Here is a 19,708-nt window from a genome sequence, read left to right as displayed (position 1 = left end):
AAATCTGGAGTCGAATGCAAATTTTTTCTGTTTAGAACTTCTTGAATGCTCTTCCGATGTTGGGAGTGAAGCTGACAAATGTGAGGGAGCAGGTTGAGAATGAAGAACAATCATCTGATGTTGCAGGTTTTATTTCTTTGAAGAAAATAAACAAGTTGGTGTCCCGAACATAGATTATTGACGACAGAATCCGACTACGGAGTGAGTACCCCCCCCCCCCCCCCCCCCTTGGGCAGAGCTCGTCTGGGATCCAATTAAGTACAATCTGAAATGTATGCTAATTCTAAGCGGTGCACACAATCTTGATATCCGATCGATCACTTTCGCCTCTTCACTTCCGTGTAATGTAGCGCGAAGAAGCTCAAGATCCGGTACACGACGGCAAATCCTGCCATGATTCCTACGTCTAACCATTTGTTTGCTTTGTCCAGAAACATATTCTCAAGTATATTCTGACCCGTCACAAAGCATTTGTCGCCATACACCGGGCCGAAGCATCGATCGGCGGTATGAGAATACTCGTTGATCAAGAGTGCATCTAGTGGGTACTTGAAAAGCGAGAGGTAATGCGCGAAGATCCAATACTTCGGCATGTAATCCTTGGCGATGAAGCAGCCGGAGAACAAGAAGAATGCTCCCATGACACCCGTAACGATTGTATTCCCCATGATGAAGTCCGACACAAGTGAGCGTGAAGGCGAGGAATTCCACCCGTTTCTGCATGCCCCGAGTGCCGTAGCCCATGTGGAGGTAGATGGTGCGCGCAGTCAGGAGCTGCTTTGTGCGGATGACGTTCCTGAGGAAGCGGTGAGACAGGATTGTGATCTCCTTATATTGTGAATTTGCGTAGCTCACCTCGTCGATCTCCCCGTCGCCGAATTGGGACGCTGAGTCGCTGCTGGTGGTGGTGTCATTATGGACCGGCGTTGCAGGGGGGTTGGGCCCAAGATCGAAGAGCTTCTGAAGAGAGAGGAGCAGGGGAGTTGTCACCTCCCCTACTGAAAAAACGCTACTGTTCTCGGTGGTATGGAGCATGTCGATGGAATCGACAGCATATTCTAGGACATTCACCTGCGCGGAGATGCGGTGTCCCGCAGCGCAGAGGCGCTGCGTGAGTACATCTAGACTGCCATGATGCATCACACAACCTTGCGCCAGGATTAGCTCGGCATGAAATTGCTGCAAAATTCGGTACCCCGGCTGATGGATGCTGAGAATAATGGTGCGGTTGCAAGTCTTGGCCATGGTCTTCAACATGATGCACACATGCAGCGCGGCGGTGGAGTCCAGCCCCGAAGTCGGCTCGTCGAGAATCAGAACAGCAGGGTCCTGGATCACGTCCACCCCGATCGAGACACGCCGTCTCTCGCCTCCTGATACCCCGCGGATGTTCTCATCTCCGATCCGTGATCCTGCGACATGGCTCAACCCGAGCTCAGTCATCAGAGCCTCAACCCGCGCCAGTTTTTCAGTGATCGGTACCACGGGTGGCAACCGCAGGCGCGCTGAGTAAAGCAGCGTCTCCTGCACCGTGAGCATGGGGAAGAGCGCGTCGTCTTGCATGACATAACCACTGATTCGGCGAAACTGTTGCCTGTCCATGGGCTGACCGTTCACGTGAATGCTCGTCAATGGCGAACTCGGCCTGATCTTCCCGGCCAACACCTCGAGCAGGGTAGATTTCCCCACTCCGCTGGGTCCCGCCACCGCCATCACCTCCCCAGGTCGAGCGTCAAATGTGATATGCTTGAGAATGTACTGCGACGTCGTTTTGCTTGAAGAGGCACCACCCATCTCTGATCCAGAGGCTTTGCAAGTTTTCTTTGTGTTGAGAATGTTGTAGGATAGGTCGCATAGCTTCAGAATGTAAGTTTTGTTGCTGGTGGGTGAAGGTGAATGTGACGGAACAATGGCCACCTGGGAAGCTTTGACATAGAGCTTGTCTTCGTCACTGCTGTTCTCGATTTCTGCGCATGTTTCACTGCCACAACAAACTATGTGACTGTGATTAGGGCCTTTTCTCCTCTCGAGATCGACCATGGTGCTGCGAGCGGCAAAATTTCGGATGTCCCACTGCTCTCCCAAAACTTCTGTAATGCTGAATTAATTTCAGATGTGGTCGTGTGCAACGAAGGAGTTTTTATTTCATTTTAAATTTTCAATATAAAAGTATCTGGGAATTCCCAATTGCAATTGCAACTGTCATTGACATGTGATATTACACAGTAACTTGAATGCTTGGAAACTTCTGCAGTAGTCGACTGTATCAACTCCAATGTCGTGGCCATAGCTGGTCTTCTTGAATGGCTACGATTCACATGATCACGGCCTAAATGGGAAGATCTGAACGTGCTGATGGTAATTTTTCCCCTTATCTTCTTCCGCATTTCCCACTTTAATCACAGACTTGCATGTCCAGCTTGTGAAGCATACAGCTCTTCAGCGCAAGCAGAGCGTAATTTTCTTCCCAATTCCATCGAGAAAGACAGCAATGGTAGATGAGATGTCAGTATAAACAAGCTGCACAACATGGAGACTAACGCACGTAAGTTCATCGCAATGTGATGCAGTTGAAATAGCATCTGTCACGAAGTTCAAAGTACAGATCATGTAAGCGGAGGCAAGCTTGGAACTCGGTACATTCCATAGACTTCTAGACTTCCAGGGAATGGAAAATGTAATAACGCCTTTCTGGGCTCATCAGCTACTGAACATTACACACTAGCATTGAACACAGTTGAAGAACGAAGCAAGGATTGCGGTGGCACGCATGCATGCGCACGCACTCCAAACTCATCCCTCCAGAGAACTTGAGCGATATCTATTGAGGAAATCTAGAGCCTTATCTTCAAGCGCCTGCTGCAGAAAGACAATGGGTGGTTTAACCACTTCTCAGCGATGGCGGTCAGCTGCTCGTGGCTCCATAAAGCTGCAGGGTACAATGCGCCAAGGAAAGTTGCCACAGAAAACTGTGGCGAGCCGTCTCTACTCCCCATGAGCTACTACACTCACACCGACCTCCCATCAATTCATTTTTTTGCATCCAGATTTGACGCAACCATCACTTGATCTTGTGTACTGCGCATGGATTCTCGATAAAAATCATAATAAAACAGCAGGCCATGCGGCTGGATAAAGCTGTCCAATTTTTTTTTTCTCCTCCACGAGCGTCCCGCTCGCTAGTCCCCCATCACTCAGTTGCAGCTTTGCAATGGTCCTGACCTGCACCTGTAGCCATCACGAGCTTACCCAAAAGCACCCGTCTGTTCTCCAGCAGCAGCGCCTCATTGCTACCACAACAGCCATCAACTCACGTGGCAATACATTGACCCCCCCCCCCTCCCTTTCAAACAATCAAATCAAAGAGAGTAATGCTCCCCATCAGTACTCTGTCCGTCTGTAGCATGTGAGTGTGTCAACACAGTACAAGACCCAACTCCAAACGAGCAAGAGGGACACTCTCATTTGCAACGAGTTTATTGCACATCCTCCTTCAAAACCACCATTTTATTCATAATCACGTCATAAAGAACACGCTGTAATCCGCAAAGTGAAACTCTCTGCAGACTGACCCAAATGTGTAAAGAACAATGTTCAATCACCAAGCAACGAGCTGATCATGAGAGTGACGCAAGGTACAATGGCATGATAAACGGATAGGCATGGGGAGGGTGATCGCCCCACCCCACCTAATTAATAAATAAAAAAAACCAGTAAAGGAAATGCAAAGTAGGTGGGTAAAATTATCACGGGTCGGTTTCAGCGAACGAACGAGTGTGAGAGAGAGAGAATTGGAAGGGGTTCAGTTTCTCTGACAGTTCTCATTACAATACAACAGCCTGCTTTCATTGCATGACCCGGTGCCGCTCTCTCTCAACCAGTCCTGCAATGAAGCCACAAACTCTCTAGGTACACACACATACACACACACACACTGCAACACATTATGAGCTCTCTCTCCCCCTCCTATCGACTTATGCTGGTGACCAGCTCCAGCAACGCCCATCGCTCTTGCTGTTCCTCATTGCTGGTGTAGTGTGGGTTTGTTTGTTCATCTGTTTATCTGTTAGTTTGTGTGCATGTTTGTGTGATTGTATGTATGTTTGTTTTGTGAGGCTGAGTGGAAGTGTTGCAATAGTGTGCGTGAGTGTGAGGTTGCTGTTGTTGTTGCAGAGACCATTTTCTTCTGGATCCATGGCATCAAGGCTCTTGTTACCCAGGGACTTGCAAAGTGCCCCTCACCATAGCTCTCTATTCAATTGTTGCTCACATGTCCCATTTTGCTTCTACATTGCTCCTGTTTGTTTCTCGGCAAAATTCATCGGATTTGTGATTTCATAGCTGGGATTTTAGCTGACTATCTTTTGATGTGTTTTGTAAATTTGTGTTATTTTGGTGTGTTAGATGGTGAAGGATTCTATCACATGTTTGTTGAGCATGTTATGATAGATATTGTGATATTGGCCTCTCTTTATCACACACTAATCATGTTATATTTTGTGTTTACAAGAAAGAAAGAGTTAGATTTATGAAGGATTAAGATAATTATTTGTTTTAAATGTCTCAATTGTTTTTTTTGCAGACCTTGTTAATGTAGTATAAAATTTTGACCAATGTAAAGTGATTGTTTATGGGTTATTTTTTATTTGTTTTATTTTTTTTATTATTTTTTTTGGTTAATTTCTTTGCAAATTTTACCTTCAATTGTTAAAAATTTAGGTGGAAGATAAAGAGAATGAAAGATTAGTTCTAATATAGTTTTACTAACTAAGAGTTTTTATACTTGTATATATATATATATATATATATATATATCTATATATCCATTTTAAAATTTTTAAATTACTACTTTTTTAGTTTTAAAACACAAATTAATTATGTATTCTATTCTCTATAGCTAAGATAGGAAATAATTAAATTTTTTTCTCAATTATCAACTAAATTATTTTACTTTCGATAAGTTTATAAACTTTGTATTTTGATCTTTTTAATATACAATTAAATAAAAATCCAAGAATATTCTTGGTATTTTTAATTTGTAGCACATACATAATAAATCTACCAACTAAAAGTATATATATTTTTTAAACTATAAAAAAAATCAAAGACAAAATAGTTTTAATATATTTAGATGTATAGAAAATAAAAATATTGTGATAAATTCAATAATCTCCAAAGATTATTTTTAAAATATTATAATATAAGATCTAAAAAAAATATCAAAATTAAAAAAAATTCTTTGTAAAAAATATTTCAAAACATTTTGTAATTTAATATATATCATAAAATATTCAAATTATAAGTAAATCCAACTTAATTGTTAAAGTATATCATTAAAAAATATCAGAATTTAAGTTTACTATTATTTAATTAGTTAAAAGAAAAACCATCTTGCCACAAAACTGAGAATGCTATTTTCTTAAAAGTTAATAAATAATATAGATACATTGTTATATAAAGTTTATGATTAAATTTTATTGATTTATTTATTTCTATTTACTTGCATAATAAAAAATTCTTTAATTTCGAATAAATTTAAAATATAATTTAAAAAAATTATCATGCTTAAAATACCAATATCATTATTATTTGCTATATGTGATATTTAAAATGCTTAAGAAGCATACACCATCCCTTCAATACATTTTTTCAATGATTTGCTCAAGTGTTTGATTTGCAATTTTTTATGTATTTGAATTTCTTATTTATCTTTTAGCAGATTATTTTTTAAAAAATCATATACAAATTCACGATTCATTTACTGTGACTATTGTGAAAAGAATTCTCAACTTCAATTGAGCATTAGTAAATCTTAGAGGACGTTCTTAGACTTTTAGTAACTAGAATTTATGTAATAATTTTTGCAATCCACCTGTATATTTATTTTTATATAGAAATAAGTGAGAATGTTTAAAATATGATTCTATGTATGTTGTATAATATGTTATCCAAACCTAGAATATAAAAATAAAGCAAAAATAAAGAAAAAATACAAAAAATAATATTTGCACTAATAAAAAAAATTAATTGCAAATAACTTAATTTTTTATTTTTTCATAGTATAATTAATTAGCTTATAATAAGAGGATCTATCTTCTACTATATTTTTTGGTTAGAAATCATTGAGTTTATCTTATTAGATATAGATTTTTATAAGCAAAAAAATCAAAGATGCACTTTAATCTTGTTTTAATCTTTGAGTAAATATTAAGTTGATATAATTAATAAAATTAGAAAGAAATAGTTGAATCATCAAAATGTTCTTCATTTACTCATGATATACTTTGGATAATTGAAATTCTAGTTTTTTATCAGATAAATCATAATAATATATAGAATAAAAAATACAATATATATTTATACCATATTTTTTTTAAATAATCAAACTCTACTAATTCAAAATTAAAAGATAAAAAATATAATTTTAAAAAGTAATAAATAAAAAATAGATGTATTCAGAATAAAAATTCTATATGTATAACATCAAAAAATACTTGTAAGTCATCTATAATAAGTTTTGAAATTGAATTTTTTTTATAGAATGTGTTATATGAGAAAACACAACAATTTAGGAATAAAAAAACTAGGTAGGATACATAACTTTAATTATGTATATGTGTATGAAAAAAAATAAAAATTAAATTTTCTAACTTTGAATATGATAGAGAGCTCTATGAAACTTTTAGTATATACTTTAAGTTTAACAAATAATTTTACCAAAATTAGTGTGATTTTAAAGATAAATTTAAATTCTACAAAGTATAAATAATATTTTTATTTTTAAAATTAATTTTTTTATAGCAAGTGTGTAATTATATGCATCTAAATTTACAAAATACATAACTTTAAACAATTATTTTAATTTTAGTAACTTAATAGATGTTTTAATTTTTAATTTTAACATAAATATTTTAAGCCTATAAACTCTCTTCTAAATCTTATTTATAAAACTACAAACTGAATTTTTTTTGAATGATCAATGTCATTTAAAATACATTAAAAAAATATCTATATAAAATTTTAAGGAGTATTTCTATAATTTGTTAAAGAACAAATCATAATATCCTTTAATAAACTAAACTATGATTATGTAGATTAATTCCTAGTTCAAATCAGTTAATTATTCTGAGAAAATATTATACAGCTGAAAACATTTTACTAGATGGAGATAAGTTTTTAGAATTTAGACTTTTTATCAATTTTATTTATTTATTTATTTATTTTATTTAAAATTTCATAAAATAAAATAATCTAATACAATATTTTAGGATTTTTGAACAATATTATAGTATTACCAATAATCTTAACATTGTTTAAAATTATTTAGCACTTGAATACCATTAGAAAATAACTAATAATTATTTTATTATATATTTTGTTAATTTGATGAGGCTTTAAATTACAATTCTAAATTAATTATATATAAATAATTCACTTATCTTTTTTACAACTATCAACCATTTTATTGTATAGTTTTTGCTTTATTTTAGCTATTATATTTTAAGTATGCTAATAATTTTTAAAATTATAATATAGATAGATATTTGTATCAGAGATAGATTAAAAAAATATTCTTTTTGATTTTGTAAAATTTTACATATAATAATACCAAATTACAATCTATTATCTTATGCATATGATTTTTTTCATAAATTCAAATTTTATTATATTATTTTAATTTTACTTTAAAATAAAATTTTGAATTGTATTTCAAGCTTATATTTATAAAATATTCTAAATAATAAATTTTCAATATCATAATTATTTTTAAAATTTTATGATTAATTAATTACTTAATTAATTATATATCCATCATCATATCAAATACCTACCCCAATAAATAAACATTGATTAAAGTTTGAATGATTTAAAATATTAAAATAATAATTCTTAAAAAGTATTCATGTTATGTACTATTTGAAGGATTTTATTTCAGATTAAATTTAAATAATAGAGCTAAAGAACAAAAATCTATACTTATAATTTCAAAAGTTATCTTAATCATTAAAAACATTATTTCAATCAATTACATTACAATCTCTTATATGATATTATAATCATATGACCTAAACTTAAAAGTTAAAATAATAATGAAAATGTAATCATATTGGTAAAAATATATGCTAAACAATTATAGCATAAAATATAATATGATATTTTTGTCTAAGTTATACTTTTTTTATGTTTAAAAAATGTGAGTGGTATTGCAAAACATTCTAAAATTATGCTTTATTTTAATATAGAAATATTATTTTTTTTAGTAATTTTTAGATTTTAGAGGATTTACATTTTTTAAATTTATTATAAATTTTCACAACTTAAGAATATTTTTAATGAATTTATCTAAATTTTTAATATGCATGGATATATATATATATATATATATATATGGTCAAGCAACCCATATTATAGTCAACTTCTTGAGACCAAAGAAAAAATTGACTATATAGTGTAACATAGTATAGATCGTGTAAATTGGGACTGGAAAGAGGTTATTTATAACAACGGTTGATTTTTACATAGATTTGATATTTTAAAGTCAAAAAAATTTAAAAATAATATATATTTTTAAGTATAAAAATGATTTAAGTATATAAAGCATTTTCTAAGCTAATCTCAACTTTACCAAATCATTCACTAGATTGAATGAATTCCAACACTCTTCATGCATCCTATTCTCCAAAATACAGAAACATCAAAACGAGAAGTTTCTTTAGCATCCTGAGGATAAGCATGTCGAAGCCAAATCTAAAGAAATCTTCATACAATGAAAATTCTTACTTTTACATCAAGCTTAATATTTAATCTAATTGTAGGCATGCAATGAAGCAAAGAATTAAGGGTTGAACTTATACTACCCATGAACACAAACTCATGTAGAAACATCACACTTTTCGACACAACCATGACTGCAAAGTCCCACTATTCTACACAATCATAGCGGGTTCTCTGAAACAACGCATCACAGTAACAAGTCTCATGGTAGTCGTAGTCAAAAAGAGCTAAAGAAAAGCAGAAAAAACTCGACAAATTCAGAAATGAATGCTTGAAGTGGTACCGACAAGGTTTGGTGTGGGTAGCTCGGCAGAGTTTGCTATGCAGATTAGTGCCGTCACGCGACGGCAGCCGTCGTTTGGTGACAGCCAGAGCCGCAAATGAAATCATTTTCGCTGAATCACATCAAGTGTTTTTTCAAGCCTGGTGCCAAGTTTCATAGCCACTGCCGCAGTTCATCGTCTCCGAGGAAGGAAAGTCCATCAGCCGCACACATCTCCCCTTTGCCATGCTCACAGTGATTCCACATTGTTTCTGTGAACTGGGTTGTGTATTCTGTCGTTGTTCGGTAAGCTTTGCACTAGTGGGAATGTCGATGAAGCTCACACGCTTAAATCCAACACCTGAGGGAGAGGCAGGAGCTTAGCTTAATCAGTGAGTTCTCTGTCGCCGTGCTCTGGAATGATCATGCGACTGTGCGGTGTAAAGAATGGAGTTCAAACCTTTTGATGCCGCCATTGATGGTGGCCTGACACTCTCATAAATGACGCATTCGGTACACATCCTTTACACTCATCTGTCGAGGATTCGATGCACACACACACACACACACGCACACACTCTCTCTCTCTGTGTTTCTGCTAGTGCTCTGTCTCGCTCTCGCCTTCTGTATCATCTCCGCTGGCTTAAAAACAGTATGTCGTCTCCTCCGTACTGTAGCGTCGTTGCCTGATCCAATCTGGGATGATTGGCCAAGCGTGCCTTGGCAGTTGTAGGACCCGTCAGTACCCATTCTCCGGTGGAGGTTGTAGCTGCTGCGGGTGCATTCTGGAAGTTCATGGCTGTGTCTACCTTGCCGACCTCAAGTTTGTCACGGCCGTGGTAATGCCGTGCTGCATGATGACAGCTTGTTGTTGGTGAGGAGCTAGAACTTAATCTGAGTAATATATCCTGGTTGCATGTGACATCGTATGGCAGATTCCAATGTCTCCCGCTTTCTTCTTTAATATCCGGAGCTTCGATCCATGTGAGGTATTTCTCATTGTGGACTGTTGTAGTATTCTAAAACACTTTTATTTAATTATTCATTTATTTTATTAGTTGGACTGCTCTTCACAGCTCACAGAAAATTTCTAAAGAAACCTTTGTAGACCTGCTGCTCCGAGGTGGAGCGTCCATGCAAGACAGGGTCTTTGTAAAGCTTGCGACCAGGCTTCAGGGTTACAGAGCTCGGAAACACGCACTTTAATGATCTGCAGTGAAGCAACTTGTTAAAGTCTGCAGGAATGAGATAGGGGTCTTCGTCAAGGTTGTTGCTATTCCGTCTGGTTGTAGCTGGTTGCCTTCTCTCTTCTAACGCGATGGCCACTATTCACTCGTGGTGGAAGGTTTTAGAACGGTTTTCAACTGCATAATTTCTTCACATTGATGAGGAGTACACCAGTACTTTCAGCTCGGTCACAAACACGGTGTTATTCATGTCGTGGAAGTTAAGTAGTAACTGTTAATTGTGCCGGAACAATAACCAGAAAAATAGCATCATGATACTTCGCTTTAACAGTATTCAAACTCCGAGCTGCTTCAAAACATACTTGTAATCTGGACTGAAAGCTTACACATCTCTACAAAGAAGATTAATCATCCCAAGTTCAGAAAGCTTCTTTGTACGAGGTTTTAAGAGTTTTCTGTGCTGTGGCAGGTGGAAAAAATGTGGCGCACCAACTGTAGTTAAGGAACTGCAATCAAACTGATAATCAACAGACAAAGTAGTTTTCTTTTATTTATTTTTTGTTTACTTAGAAGGGTACGACAAGAAACCATGGGGGTAAGCGGTACCCTCTACTCTCACTAAAATCTTACTCATCTTCAGAGCACGTGGTTTCAAGTTTGAAGTAATCAAATGTTGAAAGAAATACTCCACATTCATCCGAGAAAATTGCTTTGAAGCTGTGAAGCTCCTCATTCGCACTGAATTGCACGAATTGTGCTTTGTTGCGTGCAGCTTCTGGATGGGTATCGGAGGTCTTTGTACCGGTACCATCTGGTCATGAATGATCTCTTCTCTGGCTATGGCTCATTCGTTGCTCGGAAGCCCTGGATACCCTTCATGTAAGGCTTTCAACTCAACCAGATTTCAATGAATGTGCCTATTGATATGGATTATTGAACATCGCCACAAATGGTTTACACTAATGGTTCTTCCTCTCTGATATATTAGACTCGGAGTCCTACTTTTGGGAGGGTTGACGGTTGGCTTGGTGCAGCGAACCACTGAGACAGACTTGGAAAAGCTCTGGGTAGAGCACAATTCCCGTGTTGTGGAGGAACGCTTGTATTTCAATAAGAGGTTGGTGCACTTCTCATTCTTCATATTATCAAAAGGAACTCACAAGTTGAGCCTGACATCGACAATGTTGTTAAACTGTGGTGAATGATTTAATTTCCTCGTGAGCCTCGAAGTCAAAATACTTAACAACATTTGCTAACGTGAGCCCATATATTGAATGGACTTCGCTACTGTCCATCATGGATCGACATACTTGCTGGCACTACAGGTTTGGTGGAATTCCACGCAAGGAGTCTGTCACAGTGACATCGCGGTCTTCGCCAGACGCTCAGATTGATTTGAAACGATCAATGGATGCATTGGCTCTGGCTGTTGGACCACTCTACGACAACTTGAATATGGAGACAACTTTGGGAGGTGCAAAGCAGCAGTTGGGCAATGTAAGCACCCTTAAGCCTATCCAGAACCTTACTACTTGAAGTTTGACGTTTGCAGAAAACAAACAAAAAACAATAACAAAAACAAAAACAAATCGATCTCAGTTGTACTCGAACTATGCGCCAACTTAAACTACTTCGAGACGGAAGATACAACAGTGTTAGGGTATGTTGCTGTCTTAACACTTGCTTGCAATTCGTTTTTCTTTATGATAGGTCGACTTCTGTGAGAGGCCAATCGTTCCTACTTCACTGAAGCCTGGAAAGTACCCCATGAGAGATAACAACTGGGTAGCATGGGGACTACAATACATGTCCACTTGTTCTGTGTTCTGGGCGTACACTGGAAGAGTGCCTGCTTCAGCGGCACTTCCCGAAGGCTGGGGAATAACAAGGTTTCCATGCACCAAGCTCACACCATTGGATTGTTTTAAGGAAGGTGGTGACTTCGATTACCCAGTAGAGCTGAAGCTTCTGGAAAGGCCCGTTCCTGATCTTGGGCAATTCACAAATCTCACCCTTGTTGATCTTATGCTTGGAGTATACCAAATGACGAGTGCGCCTGTGAAATGCGTCAACCTCTTGCGAACAAACATCACCACGCAGTTTAAGGGAAGTGGGAGACCCACTGCTGAAGTTGAGCCGGTAGAAATTCCAGCCACGACGTCGTCCTATTTGCAATTTTCTAAGGAATTAGCATTGCTTTTTTTTGTGCTTCGTTTTGGGACGGTTGAGGTTGTTGTGATTTTCGAAGACTATTATGAGTTGAGGATTGCCTTAATCTAGAATTCAATTGTACCAAAAAGAGGTCATTAACCTACACTGCAACCATATTCTATTTCGGTGTGGTTGTTCCCAAGCAGTTAACGGCAGCTCGTAGAAGTGAATCTTTTTGTAGAAAACTAATAGCACGTGTGTCTGGACAGATCATCAACGATATCATAACAACAATGAAGTTTGCCTTCGTTTGGGGTTACCGCTGGCGCAAATCCTATTCTGAAATGAAGTCCAATGAAGAAGTAAGAACGCAAATGGGTATAAATCCGGAGGGATGCAGATTGATTGGAAAGCATGGAGTGCAAAAAACCTGGTCCAACAAATTACATTTAAACAATTTTTCAACCTCTGCTCATTGATAAGTACTATGTGGTTGCAAAATGCTTGCTGATGTTGCTTGGTTTCGCGGCAGATATTGGACCATATCAATATGGCTGTGGAGAACAGTCGTCATAGAAGCTCTGATGTTGGAACACCACAGGTGGAGTGCTCCATTTTCCGGGGACTAATATTAAAAAAGTGTGGAGCTCGTCCTGTCCAATGTCACATGATACCATATTGATGAAGCTCCACACCTTCTATGTGAGCTATTCTATATCAGTTGTTACATCAATCTGAAGAATATCCTGAATGCTGCAGTTGTGAATAAATGCATGGTTGGTTGCAGATTACGGATTGTATCCTTCAGAAGTTGCCCTGTTGCATGACCTGGTTTGGGGCGCACACACCCATTCTGACAGCCCTTGGAAGCGTAGAGTATGACGCCTCAAGGAAGAACATTACCAAGGCATTTCCCCTTCGTTCCTCTTCCACTGAATCAAAACCTTCCAATTTTTTTTTTGAAACTTCTCGTCACATTTGTAGATTCAACTACAACTGATTAACAACTGTGAGCTGGGATTTGTTGTGGCAAAATTCTCTCGCACAGATTGGGGGCGTGCGCTGGGGATCCAACAATTATCACCACGATCACCCTCTGTTCACTGAATACATTAGCAACAGATTAGGAGTGAATACTGACTCGAGAGAAAGGGAGGGCCTGGTTAAAGCCTGGGAGGATTTTATGATTCACAACTTAAACCCCTTGAGACGGCATGCTACGAACACTTCCTTTGGAGGTGGAGAAAAATACGAAGACCTTCAGGTCGAATTCAACATGTGGGTATGTATGGCTTTAATACTGAACCACCCACCAGGCAGAGCAGAACTTGTCCATCTCTTCTTTTCTTCTAGTTTCTCCTTTGAAAGAGTATATATATGTCCTTACAAGGACCACTAGGGGCTTCTATGATCAAGCCCAGGTGATGGATTTACGTCTTGATCTGGTGCTTGTTATTGGATGTAGAGATCAACCCGGGACATTATTGCAGAAGCAAGCGAAGCTCCTCTGTGGCAAATTATCCTCGGCGTAGTGCTCGTCTCCATTTATGGGTTTATAGCATTCCTCAACGTCCGGAATCCTGTGCATTCACATACCACTCTGGCAGGCCTGGTAAGAGTTGGTGCGTAGGATCTTGTTGTAGCTAGTCTCAAATTATCGCAAGCCTTGTCGTGAAGCATCATTTTCTTCTAGAATCCGTGGAATGAAGTTAAATAAGGTGAATCAAACGTCCTCATGCAGGGAATGGTGGTGGTGTCTTTTTCTGTGCTGGCTGGATTCGGCCTCACTGCCATTTGTGGCATTGCATTTTCTCCATTAGCAGGCTCGGTGGTGCCCTTTCTTGCGCTTGGTTTAGGTGAGTCTGAGCTTCGATCAAGTTGAGCAATGTGCAGAATGAATTGGCGGCAGACAAAGCAGTTGAAATTAACGAGGTTGAATTTCAATTAAGTTCACTTTGATCTTTGATCTTTTAATGATGTTGTGTGCAGGTATCGATGACGTTTTTGTTCTGGTGAACACTTTGCGAAACTACTTGGAGGATCCAAAATTGCAAGCACTAAGCACTGCTAATGACCCAACTCCTGACCGTGAAATGAGACTGACATTAGCACTTGCTGGGCCCTCTGTCGTCCTCACAACATTTTCTGTTCTGGCGGCATTTTTCATTTCTTCTATAGTTAAGACTTTCTCCCTGAACAACAATTTGACTTTTCTTATCTATTGTGAACTGTTCGCAGAGGGAACAAATGCACTTCGGACGTGACCGTAATATAAATTCCATTCTGCACAAATTGGATATGGTTTCCTATTTAAAAGCAACAAATTTCTGTTGACGTTCTGGGAGAATCTGATTGTGTTGAAACGTTGTGAAACAGAATCCAATGCCGGTAGCGCAGTGGTTTTGTTGGCAAATGGGATTGACTGCTACTGTGCACACGCTTGGAATGATTCTCATCTTCATGCCTATCATGGCTATTGATGCCCGGAGAGTGAAGGTATCGTATATTAATTTTTTAAAATTCTTGAAACGTTTTTTTTCTGGTGACGTAAAAAGCTAGTAAAAATATAATCATGATCAGGATACAGCTTTTAAGTTCATAATCCTATTGCGAATGTTGAGCTAAGACACAGATTGACCCTAATCAGGCTCATTACAACGACCCGAACTTATGGCTTTTCTGCGGCATTCGAAACATGAGCTATAAACCAGAAGGTTAGAATTTCTTACAACTCGTCAGTCTAATCTCTCTTGACGTGGAAGAAATGACATTCAGATGCATGTATTAACTCTTGGCAAGAAGAATCAGGTGCAAAGTTTGACGTTGGAGTATTGGTTACAGCTTCAAATGGAGACCACTTCGATGCGTCGGATCCATCGTTCCAGAACAGCTCGGGCAGCTCTGCAATATCTCGTTGGGTGGCGACACACTACGCACCGCTGTTCGAAAGCAATTACTTCAAAGTTTGTGTGGTAAGCTCCACAAACATCCTCTGAATGAAAGCCTCATCGGCTACCTATTCCATTTTTCAAGCAAACACGTTACATCCAGTTTCATGTTGTTTTCGAAGGGGAAAATACACAAATCTGTTGAATCTTGAGTCCTTTGTTGCATTCTTCCAAACATTTCCAAGGAGTTGTGTTGATATCGGCAAGTGAGTTCTTGCTTTGCTGGTTCTCTTTGCAGGTGGTTGTCTTTGCATTATTGCTTGTGTCCATGACATATCTGGGTTTTGAGAGGGTGGAGCATGGACTCAAGCTTTCAGACGTCACCTTGACTGGTATCTATTGATTCCTCACCAAAGGGATGATTCAATTTCTCTGGAATTGATTTGACATACGATATCTTAAAGCTCACGAACGATACTAAAACTCTGATGTCTAATAGGCGTGTGTTGACACTGTAGGTTCTTATCAGAATACATTTGCCAGAACAACCGAGGAGAGATTTACAAGTTACGATGTTGTAAGTTTTCTCTGGTTTAACAGGATCTGACAAGGCTTGAAGTGGCCCAATCTATTCTTTTTTCAGTAGAAGGCTGATGTTAAGTAATTGTCTTGATTGAACTTTTTTACTGGTAAACTTCAATCGACTATAATGCATTCATGCATTGATTATTTGGGTGCGGTTGTAGTGGATAGTTACAAGGGATGTGGATTACATGAAGCACCAAAGCAATCTGATTGAGATTTATCGCGCTCTTGAGAACACAAGCTGGAACCCACCATTACCAGGAGTACGTGTGTCATTCTCCTGCCTCCAGACTCTCAGAAATGAATGTGCTTCAAGTGATAAGCGTTCAGCTTCCGCAGATTTTGTTCATATCTTGATCGTGAGAGATAAAATAATCCTCAGAAGCTTCTGTGCTCATGCTTATGTTTTACTGGGGCAGATACTTGATTCTTCACCGCTTGGAAACTTCTATCTGTGGAACAAGATTGCTTTTAATCTCAGCTGGCCACTTCCTTCAGACAATAGAACAGAGTTTGACGAATACAACAGAAACTGGGCGTCTGGACCACTGGGTTTGTCTCCTTTTCCCTCTTCGAAGGAGATATGAAAAGTCCCTGCTTAAATTGCAATTAATTTGTACCACAATCTGTAGTCGTAAGCCTGAGGCTTTGAAAGTATGTCACTGCGTAGATCTATAACAAACTTTACTCTTTTCACAAGGAACATATCGGATGTCTTTTACTGCTTTCCTGCCAAATAATGCGGTCATAAAATCATGAAATCTTCCTGTAAACAGGAGTTATTTCCCTGCAAGATCTATATTGCGAGGACAACGCGACAGGTCAACAGCTCAGCTGTTTTCAGGATACATATGCTTCCAGCTACAAGCCAAACCCCAACTTCCGCATAGCTGCAAGCAAAGCTGGGGTACGTCTCTCCAGGAAAGCTGTTGCTGCTCACACACCACCAGGTTTCACATCGGAGAGGTTTGTTGGTGTTTCTATAATTGGCTGATTGATATGCCTATTTGATCCTTGCAGATGTTTGCGCTGCACTTGGGTGCTAAGACTTCATCCAACCTTGCCATGATCAAGCAAACTAGAGCGGTCGTAGATGAGTTGAACACAAAATTCGGTGGAGATGTTGCCTTCATGTATGGATTTCCTTTCCTCTTCTTCGAGCAATACTTGCACAGCTACCGGGATCTTAACCTCGTCGTGGGCCTGGCCTTGGGTGAGTGCATCTTGGCATTGCTACATTCCTCTTTTATAGTTCATGAACTCTGGTATGTATACGGTGACACTTGTTCGTGCCTTCGTCTCCTTGGGTTTCCTCAATTTCAAGATCCACTCTTTGAGGTGTATCTACATCGTCTACTAACGTTATTGTGACTGGAACAGTGGGTGTGCTTGTTGCGGTGATCATCTTCCAGTTCAGCATAACCATGTCCGTGATCATCGTCGGTGTATTGCTAATGGTTGATCTCGAAGTGTATGGATTCGTTTACTTGATCGGGGCTAAACTGAATTGTGAGTTCACCTGCAACTTTCATTATCCCTCTTCTACACAATTACCAAACGAGTTTTAAGCACTGACATAAAAGCACGAATTATGAAGGATTGGAATTTGTAATGTGTGTTGATACAGAAATGATAACCTTCTGTAGCTACTGTTTCCTTGGAAAAAAGAATTAAAATTAAAAACATAATGTCTTTTATGGGTGATGTTCGGACCGTTTTGTTGGTTCTGATCGTGACTTTTTGGAATTTAATAATGTTTATCAGTGGTTTCGGCCACTGATTCTTCGGGAAAATGGTTTGTAGTACTTCGTGGTGCACCGCAAGAGACCATCATAAGTCATCTCTCACTTCCTAAATTTGATGTCTCACCAAAACAAGAAATATTGAAGGATTTCACTGAATTGTTGTTGGATTGCACCTTCGCAGCTTTGTCGCTTGTGAATCTCGGCATCGTCGTAAGTATCTTGCCCTTCTTGCCTCCTGAACCCTTCAGAAGTTTGGTTATCCCACCTTAGTTACCCAGAATGGATTAGGAAAGCAGTGGCAAATTCTTGCTAATCCAATTCAATGCTTTCAGATTGGAATGTCGTCTGAGTTCACCTACTTGGGGAGATCATTCTTGGTGGTGGATGGCACTCGCAACTACCGAGTAAGAAAAGCATTGGAGTGGACGTTTGAGCCTCTTCTCCACGGCTTCGGCACTCAAATAGCGGCCACTATTCCTCTGATTTTCGTGAAGTGAGGCTCTGATCCTCCTAACCACTTGTTCCAATTTTCTTCTTCCTACCTCAAATTTTTCTTTTACACCCGTCCGATGATGTTAGCTGTGTCTGAGCATAACACACACACACACATATATATATATATATATATATAGATAGATAGATAGATAGATATAGATATGTATGTCTTTAAACTTTACACGATGGTTAAACTCAGTCTTGTTGCTGCTGATTTGAAGGTACCATGCGTTCCGGCTCTACTACTTCGCCATGTTCACCATTATGGGCATCTTAGGCTTCTTGAACGGCTTTGTGTTGCTGCCCGTGATTCTGTCGTGGGTTGGACCTCCCCCTCTCCCCCACATCAAGAGCGTGAACCGGAAGGGAGTACTCGCAGACAAACACAACCGAGCCAGCCCTCACCATGCTGGCGACACGCCCATGTTCAGCCACAACAGTGCGCCTAATCCAACACTATAATTGGACAGAAAACTATTTCCCTCTCGCACTGAATAATGATTCCAATTCATGCATTGCGAAACTGATTCCCGAGTGGAACGGATGCTTCGCTCGCACTTAGCCGAGACAGGGGACACAAAAGGAGGATTCTAATAAGTGAGGGTGTGACTTTGGTGGCGTGTGACCCTATTATTACGCAACGAATTATTCGGCAGTGTTGCAGAAGTAGGGCATTCGCATTGTAGATTACTGGAGATTTGTGGTATTGCTAGAAGTAAATGACTGTTGCAACTTGCAATGTAGACACGTGCTGGGCTTCTTCTGATCGTGTCCAATGCGCATTGTGCGCATTTTGTGTGAATTGACAATGTCCACACCCATGCTCTCCAGGAGGTTTTTTGTCCCCAGATGCGGCAGATGTGAAGCCGTTTCGCCGAGATAGCCTCACAAGTCATTTCCTCGAAAACTTAGCAAACCTGAATCCCACACACGGTCAAATCCTAGTTGGTCAAATCTACAATAGATCCGGTTCAGGTGAGAGATTATACCCCATACAAGACAATCCCTGATATAAAATCTACTCCGCCGAAGACCATTCAGCTCAACACAGGAGGCTGTCATGAAACACACTTGAACTTGAGCTGAAAAGCCTGGGTTGACAACTTCATGGTCCAAACGCAGATCTTTGAGAAGGGACCCACAAGCTCTGAGTCAGCAACAGTTGACAAATAAGTCCACCAGTTGTGCTGAAGCTCATCAGTCCACGCCATGCCCCACATCAAAGTCAACCAAATGCCCACATTCGGCAACTGGGTATAAGCATCCCTTTAATAGCAAGCCTCGGGATAAGCGAGACCTTCTCATCGCTTATATAATTTATTCTTTTTGATTGTTATGCTTTGTCCTCCACTCTGATCAAAGTCCAACACTTGCTCGTTGACAATATGGACTCACTGGTCCGCTGTGATAAAGCAGCCATGCGGGGCTGTTTCCAGCGCACTAATGCGGCCATGGCAATGGAGCTTTGCGAGCTTGCAAGTGTGTTGCATAGCAACTGTGGTTCTTCAGCAAAGCGGTTGACTCCTTGGGCTCCGTTCATCCATTTTCCCGTTTTTCATTCGTTGGTTGGAGTGTAATAAGTTTTATACAACAATTTGATTTAATAAGATCTAAGTTTAA

General features: G+C 39.0%; 1 protein-coding gene, 1 long non-coding RNA gene and 1 pseudogene across 5 annotated transcripts; 1 reads left to right on the top strand and 2 right to left on the bottom strand.

The window, feature by feature from the left end:
• Window positions 1-93: 93 nt before the first annotated feature.
• On the bottom strand, window positions 94-3,340 carry LOC112285619 (ABC transporter G family member 5-like; annotated as a pseudogene). The gene has a single exon (XR_016504349.1). The product of XR_016504349.1 is annotated as an ABC transporter G family member 5-like (transcript).
• A 5,029-nt stretch (window positions 3,341-8,369) lies between these two features.
• Window positions 8,370-9,631, bottom strand: LOC149988408 (uncharacterized). The gene is made up of 2 exons (XR_016504348.1): window positions 9,498-9,631; window positions 8,370-9,398 (listed from the first exon to the last, which is right to left on the bottom strand). It is a non-coding gene; the product is annotated as an uncharacterized LOC149988408 (long non-coding RNA).
• LOC112285388 (uncharacterized) lies at window positions 9,622-18,936 on the top strand. 3 transcript variants are annotated; one of them, XM_024526171.3, is made up of 26 exons: window positions 9,622-9,911; window positions 10,694-10,819; window positions 10,997-11,103; window positions 11,213-11,341; window positions 11,550-11,721; window positions 11,935-12,363; window positions 12,645-12,737; window positions 12,908-12,976; window positions 13,163-13,282; window positions 13,424-13,657; window positions 13,841-13,987; window positions 14,117-14,231; window positions 14,365-14,552; window positions 14,752-14,871; window positions 15,023-15,089; window positions 15,217-15,347; window positions 15,562-15,655; window positions 15,782-15,840; window positions 16,010-16,111; window positions 16,268-16,400; window positions 16,625-16,755; window positions 16,869-17,061; window positions 17,229-17,357; window positions 17,775-17,803; window positions 17,926-18,086; window positions 18,310-18,936. In XM_024526171.3, exons 2-26 carry the CDS (start codon window positions 10,814-10,816, stop codon window positions 18,548-18,550), a joined length of 3,399 nt encoding a protein of 1,132 aa, XP_024381939.1. In that variant the 5' UTR covers window positions 9,622-9,911; window positions 10,694-10,813; the 3' UTR covers window positions 18,551-18,936. The 3 variants fall into 3 exon arrangements, with proteins under 3 accessions (XP_024381939.1, XP_073392057.1, XP_073392056.1); XM_073535956.2 differs by having other exon boundaries at window positions 9,622-10,026; window positions 11,259-11,341; XM_073535955.2 differs by having other exon boundaries at window positions 9,622-10,026.
• Window positions 18,937-19,708: the final 772 nt, after the last annotated feature.

This window comes from Physcomitrium patens, chromosome 8 (assembly GCF_059467195.1).
Source record: "Physcomitrium patens ecotype Gransden chromosome 8, ASM5946719v1, whole genome shotgun sequence".
Taxonomy (NCBI): Eukaryota; Viridiplantae; Streptophyta; class Bryopsida; order Funariales; family Funariaceae; genus Physcomitrium; species Physcomitrium patens.
Note: the sequence above shows the minus strand (reverse complement) of the source record. Positions and strands in the feature narration are given on the sequence as shown.